This window comes from Aquarana catesbeiana, linkage group LG06, assembly GCF_042186555.1.
Source record: "Aquarana catesbeiana isolate 2022-GZ linkage group LG06, ASM4218655v1, whole genome shotgun sequence".
In the NCBI taxonomy this organism is placed as follows: Eukaryota; Metazoa; Chordata; class Amphibia; order Anura; family Ranidae; genus Aquarana; species Aquarana catesbeiana.
In genome coordinates, this window is record NC_133329.1 from 341,231,646 (window position 1) to 341,249,203 (window position 17,558).

The following is a 17,558-nucleotide window of genomic DNA, read 5'->3' on the forward strand; positions in this document are numbered from 1 at the left end:
CTTTTAACCATTAGGCCTGAATTATAACTTGCCGAATCCACTTAGCAATAGTGGATTTCAACACTGCCTGTTCCTTCCTAGGATCCTCTGGCAGCATAATAAAACATCAGTCTTACAGACCTGAGCAGTCATCTTTAAATAGACCATGACCGCTCTCACTACATCAAGACAATGTAGTGAGTTCTCTACCCTAGAACCTGGTTTTGGAAAAAAACGACGGTAGGACAATATCTTGGTTTAGGTGAAAACCTAAAACCACCTTAATAATTAAATATGGCTTCTTTACAGGAAAGAGCAGCCAACTCCAATACCCTCTTGCAGAGGGTATAGCAACCCGAAACACTATTTCCCTTGTCAGAAGGACCAAGGGAGTATGCTGTAATGGTTCAAAAGACTGTTTTTTGCAATACCAGCAAAAAACTAAGTTCAAGTCCCAAGGGTTCAAGGGTGGTGCAACTGGCGGAATAAGCCGCCTTACCCCTTGTATAAAAACCCTGGACCAAAGAATGTGAAGCAAGCGGTCTTTGAAATAAGACCAATAAAGCCCTTAATAGTACTCAAGGCCAGCTTCATCTGTACTTGTACAAAAAACAAGAATTCTACCTATGTTATATTTCCGAGGATGCCAACCCTGAGATTCACAACAGAAAACATAAGCCCTCCAGAGTCTATAATATATGACTCTGGAAGCCAGCTTCATTAATGAAGGTAGAAATCACTGACCCGGAGAGACTACATCTCTTCAGAATGTGGGCTTCAATAGCCAAAGTTTGTAAGGTAGGATAGAATATCCTATGAGAGTAGGTCTGGCCTAACTCAGTGAAAACTGACCCCATGGGGTCATCACGCATCTGTCTCGCATGCGAGTGGATCCCTTGTCCTTGACATAAAGTTGACCAACTACATGTTGAACCTGGACGCCAAAAGATCTACATCTGGGATCCCCCATCTTTGGCATATAGCCAGAAAGATTCCGGGGTGAAGGGACCACTCCCTCGAGAACAACTGCTGGCGACTCACGTAGTCCGCCTGCCAATTCTCTATTCCCGGAATGAAGACTGCCGATGGGCAAGGAACATCCCTTTCCGCCCAAGCTAGAATATGGTCCACAACTCTCTGAGCTGCATGACCCTTAGTGCCCCCCTTGGCGATGTGATATAGGCCACAGCTGTGGCATTGTCGGATTGGATCCTGACAGGACAATCCCGTAACCTGAATGTTCAGGGCTTCAGAGCCAGACGCGCTGTCCGAATCTCTAGGATGTTGATGGGCAAGGCTTTTTTGGTTCTGGACCACTGTCCCTGGACAGTTGTCTTTTACAGTACTGCTCCCCAACCTGAAAGGTTGGCATCTGTCGTTATCACTTTCCAGGTAACTGGTATGAAGGTTTTTTCCTTCTGCAGATTCCCGGATACTGAGCACCAAATGAGGCTCTGGAACACCTTTGGGGACAGCCGCATTGGCAAATCTAGAGCTTGAACCGTTTTGTTCCAAGCAGATAGGATACTGTTTTGCAACAGTCCCGAATGAAACTGGGCATAGGGAACCGCTTCGAATGAAGCCACCATCTTTCCTAACAACCTCATGCAAAGGCGAATGGAGGAATCTCTTTTCGACCTGACCATCTGCACCAGCTCTCTTATGGCGTTGATCTTGCCTGAGGCAAGAATGCCTTCTTCTGGTGCAGGGGAAAAAGTTCACTTAAATGAAGGACGTTTAAACTTTCTTTTGACTGGCAAAAGAGTACTCTTCCCACTAAAAATCATTTGGATGTATTTGTCCAAATCATCCCCAAATAGTCGATCCCCATTAAAAGGGAAACCAGTCAGAAGCTTCGGCTGACCATTTTTTTTTTTTTTTTTTTTTAACCACTGGATCCTACACATGTGTACTAGCACAAGCGCAAGGCGCTTGGTGAATAGAGTCTTTCATGGCGTCTATGGCAAAACATAATGCCTTTGGTAGTTCGGCCAAATCATGGGCCTGTTGTGCAGGAACTTCCTTAAGGGCCCGTCTAAATTGGTCCTTTAGGGACTGACAGATGCCTATTGCAGCGAATTCCAACCCTTTATCTGTTGGATCTTTAAGCATTTGTGCATTGTCTACTGGGCAAGTTAGACTTTTATTCACACTGGAAATCGCAGCGTCAACTGCTGGTACATTCCATTTTTGGGTGAATTTCTCCTCCATGGGGTAGAGAGCTGAGAATCTCTTTGGAGGGAGAAAGTGCTTATCGGGGTGATCCCATTCAGCATAAATACGTTTTTCTAGTAATGCATGTACAGGAAACGCGTGAAAAGACTGTAAAGGTTTTAAGGAACCTAAAGAAGAAACAGAACCTTCAGCTGACTCCGTTAGGGGTAGCTTGAAAGAGGAACAAACCATCTCCGTAAGAGATTGTACCAGCAATTTCTCAGATTGCGAGGCTGAAAAAGGTTCATCCACCGTTATTTCCTCCGTAGAGGAGTAATCGGTTTGTCTTTCCTACTGATCGCCAGAGGGTAATACCTCATCCTGTACCCACTGTTCCCTTGTAAGGGGTCTGAGGTGGGGGAGGGGGATCTAACACGCTTCCTATCCTTTTGGATGGAGGATGCGATTAAAGCCGCTAATCTTCCTTGTAGGCCCTGCAGGGTGGAGGAAAATGCATCTTCAGTCACGTATACAGGGGCTGAAATGTGAGAAGCAGCTGCACCACCAATTGGTTCCAATGACTCACTCTGGCTTGCCATATCTGGTATTTCCAGAAATGATGACAGTGTGGAGGCACAACTGGAGTTCCCAGCGCCTGGGGGTGGAATTTTTAGTACCATTTTTGTGGTGTCTTTTTTGGAAGTCATAGTGCTAAGCACAAAAGCAGAGGCACTAAGTAAATGCACTATTTGCTGAGGAATAGTCTAGCAATACAATGCCGCTATAAAGTTCAGCTTGGTGCTGAGTAGTAAATGTATTTCCTGTACTGGAAATGCCTGCATGCATCCCTTACATGCCCCAGCGCTCCTGTGTTCTGTGTGTCAGACTTCCATCTCTTCAGTTGCTGATAGAGATCTTCTGCAGTTAATGAGAAGTGTCAGTTTAAAAGTTTCAGGTGCGAGCTCTGCTCAGCATCCCTAGTGCCTGCACCGTGTGCTCCATGTGGACGCTATGTACCGCACACGGCGACGTGCCTAAGCAAAGCGCCTTCACTACCAACTTGCCCCCCTCCTTGTTTCAAATGAACAGCAGTTCGCGCGTGCGTACGGCATTCGGGTCTGCAGAAGGGGAGGCTCTGATCACCTGATCATCAAGAAAAAAGCAAGTATGACTGAATAGGGGGAGAAGGCCTGGGGCGATGGCAGGACAATATCTAGCATTGACATGGCTATGTGGGGAGTCTTTCACTGACTCCGTTTAGGTATGCAAAGCTGTAAGGTAAATACAACACAGGAGGGAGGGGGGGGGGACAGGGTGTACAAACTGCTGCTGTACCCCCAGCTCCTTAGTTCCCCCAGGGGGGAGAGGAACATGCCAACTTTGTTCAATTAAGAATCCCCCCTGGCTGCTGAGACCACACACATGCTGTTTTAGCTGGACACTGAGCTGACTGAGAGCAATGTACCAAGGTATGTGCATTTACTCCCTCTAGAGGAGACTTTAAGGCATACAACCTTTTACTCATGGAAGAAAAAAAAACATAGGTGGACTTTTTACAGTTCCTAGGCTTCTTCCCTTACCTTATCCTTGCTGCAGGATACTGCTGTTACAGACAGATCCAAACTTCACCCATCAGGGCGGGCTGCGTTAGCAAACCTTCAAGGACCGGGTCCCTTTGTAGGGGTTCCCCTTCCTTGGACCTGTATTAGCACTCTGCCAGGAAAAACTTTAGGTAATGTAGGCATGACAAAAAGTCCTGGGTCCCGCCCTGCAAAGAGAGGCGTTACAGGCAAAACATCGTGCTTCGTATACGAGGCCTGGGTACCATCCACTTTGGCAGCAGTGGCACTTTTGGATGGATCCGGTCTATGGAGGCTGTTTAAATCCAGCAAGGATCCCTCCAGTGGAGCTCTTCTTGTATCTGTTTTGCTGATATATCAGAGCACATCTTCACATCTTCACCTAGGACACTGGTGAAAAAACTGAGGTGTTCCTGGTATTTGAGGGGTTATATAGGGAGGCAACTTCCTGTTTAGGGTGTGCCAGTGTCCATCACCTGAAGGTGGTCTATAACCCACATAGTAATTACTATGGTGCTCTGTGTCCCGTGATGTACGATAAAGAAAGAGACTTTTTTTACAAGTGAACTGGAATGTGTGTGTACTGCTTATCTGAAACGAACTGCTCTACCAAAAGGTACATTATAGTTTTCAAAACTGTGATCAAGATGTATGTGCAAAATCTGTTTACCATAAAAATTGTTATAGAAAAAAATCCTCCACAGCGTGGGGTTCAGACTGACCACATAGGCTACAAACCTCAATTACCTCTCACTGCACTATTACTGCTCAATAATTATGCATAATGGTTACCCAAATTTAAAGTGAATGTAAAATCTAACAATGAACTTCTCTAAATTGGTCCCATTTGGTCTCCTAAATATACAATTAAAAGTGTTTTGTTATAGTGGTTTAAATAACTGCAAAAAAATACTTGTTTATCATACTGGCAACCTAAAGTAGAAGGAAAGCAGGGTAACCAGAACTAGAGTCCCTATTGGAAGCTTTCCCCTCACTGTTTTGGGGATAACACACAATTTAGGATTTTCTTTTACTTTTCTTTTCGGTAATAAAAGTAAACATGACAAATAGAGAGGGTGAATCTCCCTAACCATAATTGAAAAAAAAGTTTTGCCTTTAAGCCGGCCATAAATGGTTCGAACCATGTATGGGCAGGCTAAACGTTCCAAAGTTGATCTATCGATCAACTTGAGTACAATCAGCCTGCCAGACTTTACATGCAATTATTGCTAGCGGGTGTTATAACCGCTAGCAATAATCAATGTGTTCTCCCGGCCGGGATGGCTGCCCTCACAACCGTATGGGGGAAACACAATGGCTTGGCATGGTTGCAGGAAAGAAATTTGCTCCATCTATGGCGGCTTAAAGCCTGGTACACACTACAGTCTTTTTTTTTTTTGTGCACGAAATAAACCTGACAGCTCCAGTCGGAGCCGCTGTACTAACCATCCGACAATAGTACAGCGATCTCCCCTGCTGAGCTGTTGTGTTCTGACAGGGGACGGCCCCCCTCCAGAACACTCCGATCAGCGCTCTCTGCCATTTGCTGACAGCGCTGGTTGGGAGTTGGTCTGCTGCTGGTTTTCCAGCATGCTCTTTTGACAGAACCCGGCCAAACGGACAGCTTCTGTTGGACAGACCGACATACACACGAGTTGAATGCCGGGCGTTTTGTTTTTTAAACCGGCCAAAGTCTCCCGACATTCGGCCCGTGTGTACCTGGCTAAGTTATACTTTGAAACTATTGTGCCCCCTGCTTGTGCTGTTATCAATTACATTGTTCTTTGAGGACTATAGAGCCACGTCCCTCTACGTTATGGACAACAGGAGAGGGACAGGGTTGCATAGTCCTATCTTGTACCTGTTGTGCTGATATATGACTGAATAGGGGGAGAAGGCCTGGGGCGATGGCAGGACAATATGTAGCACTGACATGGCTATGTGGAGAATCTGTCACCGACTCCGTTTAGGTATGCAAAGCTGTAAGGTAAATAAAACACAGGGAGCCGCCACCAGGCCCCCCGGGAGGGGGGGGGAGGAGAGAGTGCACAAACTGCTGCTGTACCCCCAGCCCCTTAGTTCCCCCAGGGGGGAGAGGAACATGCCAACTTTGTTCAATTAAGAATCCCCCCGGGCTGCTGAGACCACACACATGCTGTTTTAGCTGGACACTGAGCTGACTGAGAGCAATGTACCAAGGTATGTGCATTTACTCCCTCTAGTGGAGACTTTAGGGCATACAACATTTTACTCATGGAAGAAAAAACCATAGGTGGACTTTTTACAGTTTCTAGGCTTCTTCTGTTACCCTCGCTGCAGGATACTGCAGATGGGGTCCCTTTGTAGGGGTTCCACTTCCTTGGACCTGTATTAGCACCCTGCCAGGAAAAACATTAGGTAATGTAGGCATGACCAAAAAGTCCTGGGTCCCGGGGTCCAGCCCTGCAAAGAGAGGCGTTACAGGCAAAACATCGTGCTTCGTATACGAGGCCTGGGTACCATACACCTTGGCAGCAGTGGCACTTTTGGATAGATCCGCTCTATGGAGGCTGTTTAAATCCAGCAAGGATCCCTCCAGTGGAGCTCTTCTTGTATCTGTTGTGCTGATATATCTTGTACATACAAGGTATCTATCTTGTCTGCTGTGCTGATATAGAAGGATGAGTGAATATTGTCATCCTAGGACTTTAAATGTGGCAGAATCACAGGGTAAAAATAAAGGAAAAAGCCTTGAAAAAAGAAAAATGAATGCAGCCACCCCATCTAGGTATTGGTAAGCTGCAATAGATCACATTTTTGTTATTCGGCTTTGATAGGTTTTAAATCACCTCTGTTAATAGCTCTAAGGGAGCAGCTGTTGCTTCATTGTCACTCTCATCGTCATCGCTAGAAGACTCCTGAGGCTTATCTGTTAAGTTGCAGCTTTGAATGGATGCTGAATGGACCTCTGTGGACTCTTTTTCAGCTGCCAAAATAAAAGCAGATAAACAAATTTGTATTACAGTGACAATATACCACTATGTCTACAGGTGCAATTCCTATCCAAATCACATGCTATTTCCCGCACTGCTCCTGTGTGAACCCAGGCTTGTCATACTGACCTCAGGAGCATATGATCCGGACAGGAATCACACTGCATTCCTGTTCAAATCACATGCGATTCTTTGCAGTGCGATTTGAAGCCATGCATTCTGCATGGGCTCAAATTGCACCGCGCGGCGCAATATTGGTATCTGTACTTAAAAAACAGGTATTGATGAATCCTTAGTCATTTTTAAAGCACATAAAGAACCCTTGTTCAGCTATATATTAGATACTTTGCCTAATTCCATCATAGTGGTCAATAATTACCAGTATTTGGTGGCACAAGTTCCTTTTGCATAGGATCAGTGTCTGTCTTCTTTAAATTCTTGAGGTCGGCTACGTTATAATCTGGAATGTTGTTGCTATAAACAGAGTGAGGCTGGGTTAGATATTTGCCAGATGATGTTCTATAAAGACCACACTGAGGCTCGGTTCACACCTAATACTGATGCTGCTCCCAGCAGGGGTCCTGTGCGTCCTGGTTCATCGTTTCATGTCTAATTTCAGCCCCAATTTTTGGCTGAATTCGGACCTGAAACGGACCAAAAGATGCACAGGGCTCCTGTGCAAATTCGCACCGGAGCCGCATTGGAGATATGTGAACCAGCTCCATAGAGAGCAGGTCACAATCTCTTGCTATTGCAAATTGGATGCAGGGATTCCGCATCCAATTCGCAATAGTGTGAACCCCGCCTGATACTTGTAGTGTATACAGACCTCCGCCTCTTCACAATATAATCACTTATTTACACACTATATGGCAAAGAGTTTGTAGACACCTGACCATCACTCCTACTAAATGGTCAAAAGAATGTGAACACCCCTCAGAAATTACTGAGTTCAGGTGTTTTTCAGTGAAAGACAGTGGTAATACTACAGCATACAAAGCAGCAAGTAGTAACAGAAAAATCAATATTATAATAGACTATACCTGGGTGTAATACGCTTTACTGTACATAGTGATATTTGCTTTGTAGATGCACAACATTTCCTTCTAGCTGATCCGTGTCTACCGGCGGAACTGTCAGGCCTAAGGAAAGAAATATTTCATGTGAGCCATAAATTTACAGATTACATTGTATATAAAAGGATATTTGCTATTTATTGTATGTATTTTCAGCATACAACTATGGTATACATTTTATACTTATTAGCTTCCAGACTGTAAAAGGCACCCTTAGGCAGGCCATACATGATACATTTTTTTTGCACACATATGTAGAGCCTGCGCATGACCAGTGTTCCTGCTCAGTATGTCAAAGATGAAGATGTTTAAATCTGGAACAAGTATAGAAATATGGACGCTGCTACTGACACTAGCTTTTAAAGGTCTTGACTTACTGGCAGCCCCTTTATCTCTGTCCTGAGATGATCCCTTTCCCTTTTAAGCCATTATAATGAAAGTGTGGCAGCAGGCCCAGGCACAACATGCCTCGGAGGAACTATTCACACTTACAGTATGTGTATGTAGTTATATGCTATATTTTTATATATCATGTTTAACTGCACAAGTTTATGCACGCTTTTGTAAATTTTATGGGTGCATTTTTTTTACATGTGTAGTTTTCCTTATTCACTGTGTAAAGTGAGCAAGAAACATGCATGACAGGAATTTTCCATTGCACAGCTACTAAAAGTCTAAGTTTAGGGGTCAGAAAGGGAGGGCACAGTCAACAATTTTGACAGGGGGCCTATGACAGGTCTAGTGGCTCATATTAACCCTCGAAGCACCAAAAAATTACCTCTGTGAGGATGTGGGGTGGGGGTTTGGCGGAGGAGGGGAAATTATATGTGAGCAGCCAGTAGCACAAAGGATACTTCTCTTTCTATGTACTAAGTACTGTTCTTGTGCCAATTTAAAAAAAAAAAAATGTAACTAAATTTAGGCTTAAAAAAAGGCTTGATACTGTACATGCAAATTTGTGTGTTTGCCATTTGTTTCAGTGGACCTTCTTAGAACTTGAAGATACACAAAAATGACTAGGTTATATATTTTAAGAACATATAGTCATATAGGAGTGTATTTCTACTTTACTATACAATTTCAAACAGTAAAATGCATGTGTTGTACAGAAGGTAAGTGGACAAGTATAAATACGTCTTTACAAACTGTGATTTTAAAGTCATAAACTCTCAAATTATTGTCCAGTATAGAAGATCACCTGCCAGTTAGCAGTTCTCTTGCTTTGGAAGGATCTATCTTCTTTGAATTCTTGAGGTCGGCTACATTATAATCTGCAATGTTGCTGCTATAAACATAGTAAGCATTGGTTAGATATTCACACATTTTATTGATGATGGCCTATAAAGACCCAAATAACCGATGCTTCCAGTGTATACAAGCCTCCAGCTGCTCATAATATACTGATAAACTATATGGTGAAAAGTTTGTAGACACTTGACTATCACTCTTATTATACAGCCAAAAGGTATGTGGACATCCCTCCAAGTTATTGAATTAAGATGTTTTAGTGAAAGGATACTGGTAATACTTCAACATAAAAAGACATTTTAGTAAATTGTGCCTTTCAACTTTAAGGCAACAGTGTGGGGAAGGTTCTTTTCTGTTTCAGCACAACAAACTCCATAAACATATCAGATGATGAGTCTGGTGTGGAGGAACTATAGGGACTTGCACAGGATTTTGGTTCCAACCCTACTGAACATTTTGGGAGTAATTGGAAAACCAGTTGGATCTTGTGTAACATAAGAATCTGACTTCACAAATGCTCTTTTGGCTGAATAAGAACAAATTTCGAAAGACACGCTCCAAAATCTTGGTCAAAGGAGGCTGCTGTGGCCTCAAAGGGTGTGAGTGGCAGGGGGGTTTGTGGGAATTGGGGGGGGGGGGGGGGTAACTCCAATTTAATGCCCATGGTTTTGGAATGGGATCTCCAACAAGCTTATACAGCCTATGATGGTTAAATGCACTCACAAAACTTCGGCCACATGGTGTACGTCTACATGCATTGAGACAAGCAACTTATAAAAGGCATACAACAAAATATTCGTTTTTTCACATCCATCAAAAATGGATCATGACATTACCAACTTGCTAAATCAGACATAGGGTGTTACTGTTTTAACTAATTATCTTTTCATCTATAGTTCTATTGTATTGCAGCAATCTAGTCTGAGCTGCAGGAAGCAGTAACAGAAAACACAGCACTATACTATACCTGGGTGCAATACGCTTTACTGTACACAGGGAGATCTGCTTAGCAGATGCAGAACATTTTCTTCCAGCTGATCCCTGTCTACAAGCTGAACTGCCAGGCCTGAAAAAACAAATATTTCATATTAACAGATGACATACAATGTGTATACTGGACATCGGCTATGCTTCGATATAGAACTACTGTACACATTATATATTAGATCCCAAAATGTAACAACTAATCACTAGGAAATCCTGCAAAAGCTAAAAGATATTTTGTTCTACAGACATGTATAAAAAATTGATAATATTCTAAAAAGTGCAGCGTAAGCTTTTAAAGTAGAACAAGGAGTATGGACATCTAAACTATGTAACATGCAATTTCAGAAACAAAACAACCCTGTTTATGGAAAGGGGTTTTGAAGCATTTACAGTGTGTAAGGTATTCAATGGCTTTAAGAGTCATACACATACGGAAGAATAAAAAAAAAAAAAAAAATTAAAACATAATTGTTTTCCAGAACCTCTTTCTTAAAGCTAAATGCTGTTTAATTTTTCTGTTGCCATGAAGCATAGCATCACGGCCATGGCATTTGTACGGCTATGAGCAGTTGCATCTCAATGATCAGGCGGTCGGTAAAAGAATGGCTTAACCACCTGTTTTACTGTTCCCCCCCAGTCGCATCTGTGAACAAATCCTAAGGGCTCATGTACATAGACTTTTGCTCGATCCAGAAGTGCTAGGGTCCTGCTGGTTCCAGTACTGCACCATGTTTTGAGCAAAGTAAGAAATGTTATGCTTTATTTGCCAAGACTATCTGCGTTGGTACTCTATCACCACAGACTGATGGGAGGGCTGGCAGTGTCCAACATTAAACTTTACTTTGTGGCTGCGCAGCTTGCTCCCCTGACTTCTCTCCATGCCACGTCTGAGATGCCCATCTGGGTCCTTCTGGTGAGTGCCAATTGTCTCCCCCTCCCCTTATACAATCTCATCTGGACTCCCCCTGCCCTCAGGTCTCTCCCCCTGGATCCCACTCTCACCCATATGCCGCATACACACGATTGGACATTCTGACAACAAAACCCTGGATTTTTTTCCAACGGATGTTGGCTCAAACTTGTCTTGCATACACACGGTCACAAAATGTTGGAAATTCCGACCGCCAAGAACGCGGTGGCGTACAATACGTACGATGAGCCGAGAAAAATGAAGTTCAATAGCCAGTGCGGCTCTTCTGCTTGATTCCGAGCATGCGTGGAATTTTGTGTGTCGGAATTGGGTACACACGGAATTTACGAGAACGGATTTTGTTGTCGGAAAATTTGAGATCCAGCTTTCAAATTTATGTTGTCGGAAATTCCGACAGCAAATGTCCGATGGAGCCTACACACGGTCGGAAATTCCGACCATGTGTACGCGCCAATACTTTGCGCCTGTGGGACTCAGTGAAATACTCAAATAACTTTATCTCTTCCCACTTGTCCTTGATGGTCATCTTGCATACCCCACAGTTCCAACCAGCATGTGAAAACCCCTAGCCTTTCGTTGGCAGCAGAGGAAAGGAGTTAGGTATGTTTACGAGCTACTTGCTATAGGATGGAGTCAAATCTTGACTACCTTCAGGAAGATGATTGGCAGTTACCGGCCTTAGAGGCTTTTCATCACCTTCAAATTGCACATTAAATCCTCAGCCTTTTTTGCAACTCCACGGGTCCACCCAAATGCTTGACTTCGTTTGAAAATTGCTGTCCAAAAGATCCACATTCCAAGGCCTTGTCTCTGACCTTTATGCCACTCTTGTAAACTCCACGATCTCGGGTAAACCTTATGTGACGAAATGGGAGGAGGATTTGGGTGCATCCTTGAATCAAGCAGCATGGAACAATATTCGACTTGCCGCCTCTAAGACCCTTTTCACACTGGGGCAGTTCGGGCATTAGCGGTAAAGCGCTGCTAGTTTTAGCGCCGATTTACCGCTGTTATAGCGGCGCTTATCAGCCACTAGCGGGGCGCTTTTAACCCCCGCTAGCGGCCAAAGGGTTAATAGCGACAGTTTTGCGGCGCTGCCAAAGTGCTTTGCAGGCGCTTCGGCAGCGCTGCCCTTTCATTTCAATGGGCAGGGCGTTTTGGGAGTGGTATATACAGCGCTCCCACACTGCCCCAAAGATGCTGCTTGCAGGACATTTTTTCCCATACTGCAAGAGCTTCGCCCCAGTGTGAAAGCACTCAGGCTTTCACACTGGGGGTGGCTTGAGGGGCGCTTTTCAGGCGCTATTTTTAGTGCTAAAACACCTGAAAAGCGCCCCAGTGTGAAAGGGGTCCAAATGTTCCTTGAACATCTTAGCCCAAGAAAATGCATTTTTTAGTTGCTTTCATGTTGGTATACAACTCCAGATTGCTTAGGTTTGTCCCTGCCTCTTCTCCGATGTGCTCCTGAGACTGTCATGAATGTAGCACCTTGATCCACATCTTGTGGACCTGCCCTAAGGCGATCCACTTTTGGACGCAGGTTTACTCCATGATTAGAACTATTCTGAACACCCCCTTAGCTCGCAATTCGTGGGCGGCCCTACTACATAGACCCATCCCAATACTTTCCAAGAGTCAGAGGAAACTGGTAGGTTGTGTCTTTCTTGCTGCTCATGAGATGCTGGCTAGAGCCTGACACCAGCCATTCCTCCCCTTTAAGGAAGTTAAACAACAACTCCATGAGAAGCTTACCTCAAACTTAAATAATAGCCATGCAAAGCTCTTGAGAGTTTGGGATCTGTGGATATCCTAGAACGATGGCCTGAATCTAGACTGTACTTTGTTCTCTGCCTGATTGGTCCCTGGTGCCCTTGATCCTGGGCCTCAGCTTGGACCCTACCGGACCTCTAACACCCTCCCTCCATTTTATCTTTCTTTTCTTTCTTCTTCTACCTTCTCCACATGTTTTTTCACTCTCTTGGGAGTCATACAGGCGATCCCTCCTTTACCCCCCCCCCTTTTTTCCCCCTACCTCGCCCATGTGCATTGGGCACATTTACATGCTGACGCACATCTTATTGATTTTTGGAGAATTGTTTTGCATTGCTCTGTCCCATCACCTTCTACCTACAACAGACCTGTATGTTTGCTCCTTGTCCCTGTTAAACGCTAATGTATTTAGTCATTGAGCTATATACTGTAAATCTTAAAAAAAATCTTAAAAATCCCTTGCAAAAGAATCAGAAATGCTTCTGGACCTATACAAGTCAATGGGAATGCAAAAGCAGCTTTATTGCAGCTTACGAAGAGGTCAGCTGCAGCTGACATTACACTTGTCTTTCATTGTCTGATTATGCACAATGTAAGGATTTATGGGGACTCCTAAACAAGAGTAAAAATAAATCTTTTTTACAGTATGTAGGTCTCCATAATCCCAGTATTGACTGAATGTTGACATTTTTACTTGGTCGTGACTGGTTCTCTTTAAAAGCATTTCTCCAATGTCCTAGAACATATCTACCAAATGAAGACTTGCAAAAAATCTTCCCGTTAATCAACTGGGCATCTCCAATGTCTACTGTCTGATGAATTTTTCAATGTTTTTGAAATGTTTTAATATACATTTTTGTACCTAGTTTTGGGAAAGCAATGCTATGCAGTCCTGTTATTTGCTGTAAGGTAGGACTAGACACAAAGACATTACATTATATAGTCCTGCCAATACATAGCTGGCTAATTACCTGGTATAGTTATGTTCTAGTGACTTTGTCACTAATGATCTGCTTAGGAAAGAAATCAATTCCTACACAGGATTTGGGCCATTGACTAAGAAATGAAGATAAATTAAGGAGCCTGGCAAAGACGCAAACATGTAAATCTTATGCAAACAGCATTATCTGGTGTCTTCCCAGTTATATTTCTTGTACCAGCCTGGGAAGCACTGTGAAGTACATTACCCCCCTTATTGCCAAGTGTGATTCCTTCACAGCTTATTGAGTTAAGGACATATAAAAAGAAACATTAGTCACAGTAAACCTGTACTTTGTCTATACGAGGTAAAGTAACCTTGCTTCAATATATTGAAGGGGCCATCAACAGGCTCTCCTGACACACTGATGTGCTTTCAGTTACTATATCAAGGTAATAAAGTATATGTGACACTTCCTTTGTGTCCATCCCCTTTAACATCAGAGTAGACTTCATCAAAATCTTTGGCATCTGGTTTGGAGTTAAAGGTGCAGCCCTAAAATCTTGGGAGGAGTGACTGTCCAAAAAGAAACAGAAATTCAGCCCCTGGAGCCTCAGAGAACCATCGTAAGAAAAGACACTGGTACTCCACAGTGAGATCCTCCCAGTGTTGCACAACCTTGCCCAGGCCTCACTCCCAGAACAACACCTGTAAGGCCATCACCAGGGCAGTGTTTTACTTAATTCTTTGGAGGTCCCTTAGTTGGCGTACATAGGACAGCTCCATCCCCTTCAACTGAAACATGAAACACTTCTTGGTTTTACTCGGACACTTTGAAGTTTATCAAGGAGCATGGGCTCTGGGTGAATGTTTTTGATTTGAAGCGGAGGTCCGCCAAAATTTTTTTTTTTTAAAGTCAGCAGCTACAAATACTGCAGCTGGTGACTTTTAAAATAAGGACACTTACCTGTCCAGGGCGCCCTCGATGTCGGCACCCAAGGCCGAAACGTCCCTCGGTCCTCGGGTGCTGCCGCCGCCATCTTCGATAAGGGAATCAGGAAGTGAAGCCTTGCGGCTTCACTTCCTGGTTCCCTACTGCGCATGCGTGAGTCGCGCTGCGCAATTCAGATGGTCCCTGCTGTCTCTGGGATCCGTGTGTCTCCCAGCAGACAGCGGGGGAGGGAGTGGCGTAGCTACCGTGGGAGTCTATGCCCGGAAGTGGGTGCAAATACCTGTATTATACAAGTATCTGCACCCCCCTGAAATGTGCTAAATGTGACACCGGGGGGGGGGGGGGGGTGTTCTGAAAAGCGGAAGTTCCATTTTTGTGTGGAAGTCCGCTTTTAAAACAGAAAATAATCCATATGGTCGTTACATGGCCTAAAGTTGCACAGAATGAATGTACATGCACTTTCACTGGGTAAATTGCTACACAAAATGGGTTGTAAATTAATCCCTAAGTAAAAGAGTGAAATCATATATACTGCTTATTGCAAAAGAAGACTTAAGGTTTATCTAAACCAGGGGTGCTCAACCTTTTGAAGAGCGAGGGCCACTTAAGTTATTTGGTATCCAGTTGCAGGTGACGACAATTAACTATGGTGTTCTACCGCCTTCCCAAACTGCAAAAGTAAATGAGCCCGTCTTGAGCACCATAAGGCTGCTTTCCACTGATGTGCTGCGGTTTAACCAGACCATGGGTGCAGTGCAGTACACCTGCAGCTTTCCTGTGGGTTACATCTTGCGGGTGTGGCGCACTTTCTGCAATCAGGTGTTTTGCTGCGCTTTCAGAAAGTGTACCAAACTAGCAGGATATAATAGACGTCAATGGCTCAGTGCAGCATACCCACAGGAAAATGTTAATATTCTCATTGTACATGCTCCTGGATCAGGCTCAGAAGTAACAGGTACTGTAGCAACATCCAGTTGGAAACTTGAACCATCACAGATCAAAGTTCATATTTGCCAGCACACCATGGATAATAAATGTCATCTAAAAAAGCTTTTTTTATTGAAAAATAATCACATCACAAAATGAAAGGTGCAATTTGATTGTTCTTCAATAAAAAAAGCTTTTTGAATGATGCTGATGATCAGTGGTGTGCTGGCAAATATGAATATTGTACACCCACAAGAAAGCCTCAGGTGAACTGCGTTGTGCTAATATACCCATTGCAAAAGTGCAGTATATATGATGTTTAGTACACTGACCTTTACCTCTTCTAGCTTCTGTTGCCATCACTCTCCAAGCTGCTAGAAAGGTCCCAGGCAAAGTGCACTTGGTATCACTCTGCCTGAGAAAAGAAGCCAGTGCTACAGAGGAAGCATCAGTTTATGCAGCTCCTTCTCCCTCTGCAGCCGCTTGCTTCCTCCGCTGCCAACGTAGGCTCTATGCACTCTGATGCTCTGGGATGGCGAGTTGGGAACCAGTTGCTTGTGAGCTGGGCTTGCCAGCCCGCAATCCCAGAGCATGAGGTAGTGGGCCACATCAGACACGAGGGAACTGATCTGCATCATAGCACAGCACACATGGGCCACCACTGATCTATACGCAAGAACAAAAAATTTAACATAATACACTTATTGAACACATCTAGCAAAATGCTTTTAATGACATTTATAGAGTAACTTTACTTTTGTGGGAACAAAAATTACAAATAGGAAAAAAAAAAAAAAGAAAGAATAAAAGCATATACAACTACAACACAAGTCATATTTTCATTGAATGGTTTTCAAAATGACCTTTCCTTTTCAATCTGCAGTGCTATAATTTTATGTAAAATGCAATGCTATATGGAACCTGGAGGCTTTCTGTACACAGTCTGAACACCCCCCCAGAAACTTAATTTCCTGAAAGGTAGGAATCTGAAACGTTTGTTAAAATCCCTGCAATGTACATTGATCACCCAGAGGGGAATGTTTTTTTTCTCAACAAAGGTGGATTTACTCTTTAATAGACACTCTAAGTCAAGACAAAACACATCATTAAACACACAATATTATGATCATAGCAGAGTATACTCCTGATCAGACACGAGAGAACTGATCTGCATCATAGCAGAGCACACTCCTGATCAGACACGAGAGAACTGATCTGCCAATTTTATAATTCCACCTAGACAGGGATGAAGACCCGTGGAGATGTACATAGCTTTGGTGGACCACACAGCAGTGCATGCCAAAAAACACATGCCATTTTGTACTGTTGTGATGTATAGATTGCTTGATCAGGTTGCCTTACAGACTTCTCAGCCTCCACTGAGCTTTTATGCTCGATCTCCAACCAGCCAGGAGGTGTTCTATCCTCAGGCAAAACCTCCATGTATACAACACTGGAGCACGTTTGCCAGTGTCTGCCTGCACAAAGTACTGAACACATCTCAGCACTGCTTTGAGCCTTGACAATATCATTTGCTCATTATTTTTTTATACTCCAGCTTTTGTTCAATCTGCAGGTGTTTAACCATCTGTATGAGTCAAGAACAGCAGTCAGTGAACACCTTATGCCAGCGCCTGACCATTATGTGCTTTTTTTAAAGGAGAAGTTCACTTTTTAAAAACAAAATAATCAATGCACTTTTTGCAGCAGGTAAAAAAAATGTGCATTTATTATTTTTTGTTACAAGAGCCTGGAAAGCATTGCACCAGCGATCAGCAGATCCCTGATGTCGTGCAGGTCTCCTGCAGACCGGTCAGTGTATTGGGTTACCCATACTTCCTGTAATGGGTAACTGATACTCCCTAACAGGAGCACTCAATGAACTACCATGGTGTTCCACAGCGCCGTGGTAGTTCATTGAAAACTACAAGCCAACAGCCGCTAAGGATGTTGGGGCTAGTAGTGCATTCAGACACACGGAGCTGTGTTTCTGAATGATTGTGTTGCAGCTGATGTGTTTTTATGTATATAATGTACATGGAGATGTATAATATATACACACA

The 17,558-nt window shown here is 43.6% G+C and overlaps 1 protein-coding gene across 3 annotated transcripts in view; it reads right to left on the reverse strand.

Annotated features, from left to right (window-relative positions):
- ERICH2 (glutamate rich 2) overlaps window positions 1-17,558 on the reverse strand; it is a 66,270-nt gene that overhangs the window by 15,415 nt on the left and 33,297 nt on the right. For 2 of the 3 annotated variants that reach the window (XM_073633931.1, XM_073633930.1), the window contains exons 8-12: window positions 9,977-10,075; window positions 8,960-9,046; window positions 7,729-7,827; window positions 7,065-7,159; window positions 6,542-6,678 (exon numbers count right to left, since the gene is read on the reverse strand). In XM_073633931.1, the coding sequence (XP_073490032.1) occupies window positions 6,542-6,678; window positions 7,065-7,159; window positions 7,729-7,827; window positions 8,960-9,046; window positions 9,977-10,075 (517 nt within the window). The remainder of the gene's footprint in view (window positions 1-6,541; window positions 6,679-7,064; window positions 7,160-7,728; window positions 7,828-8,959; window positions 9,047-9,976; window positions 10,076-17,558) is intronic. The other variant, XM_073633932.1, reaches the window with a different exon arrangement.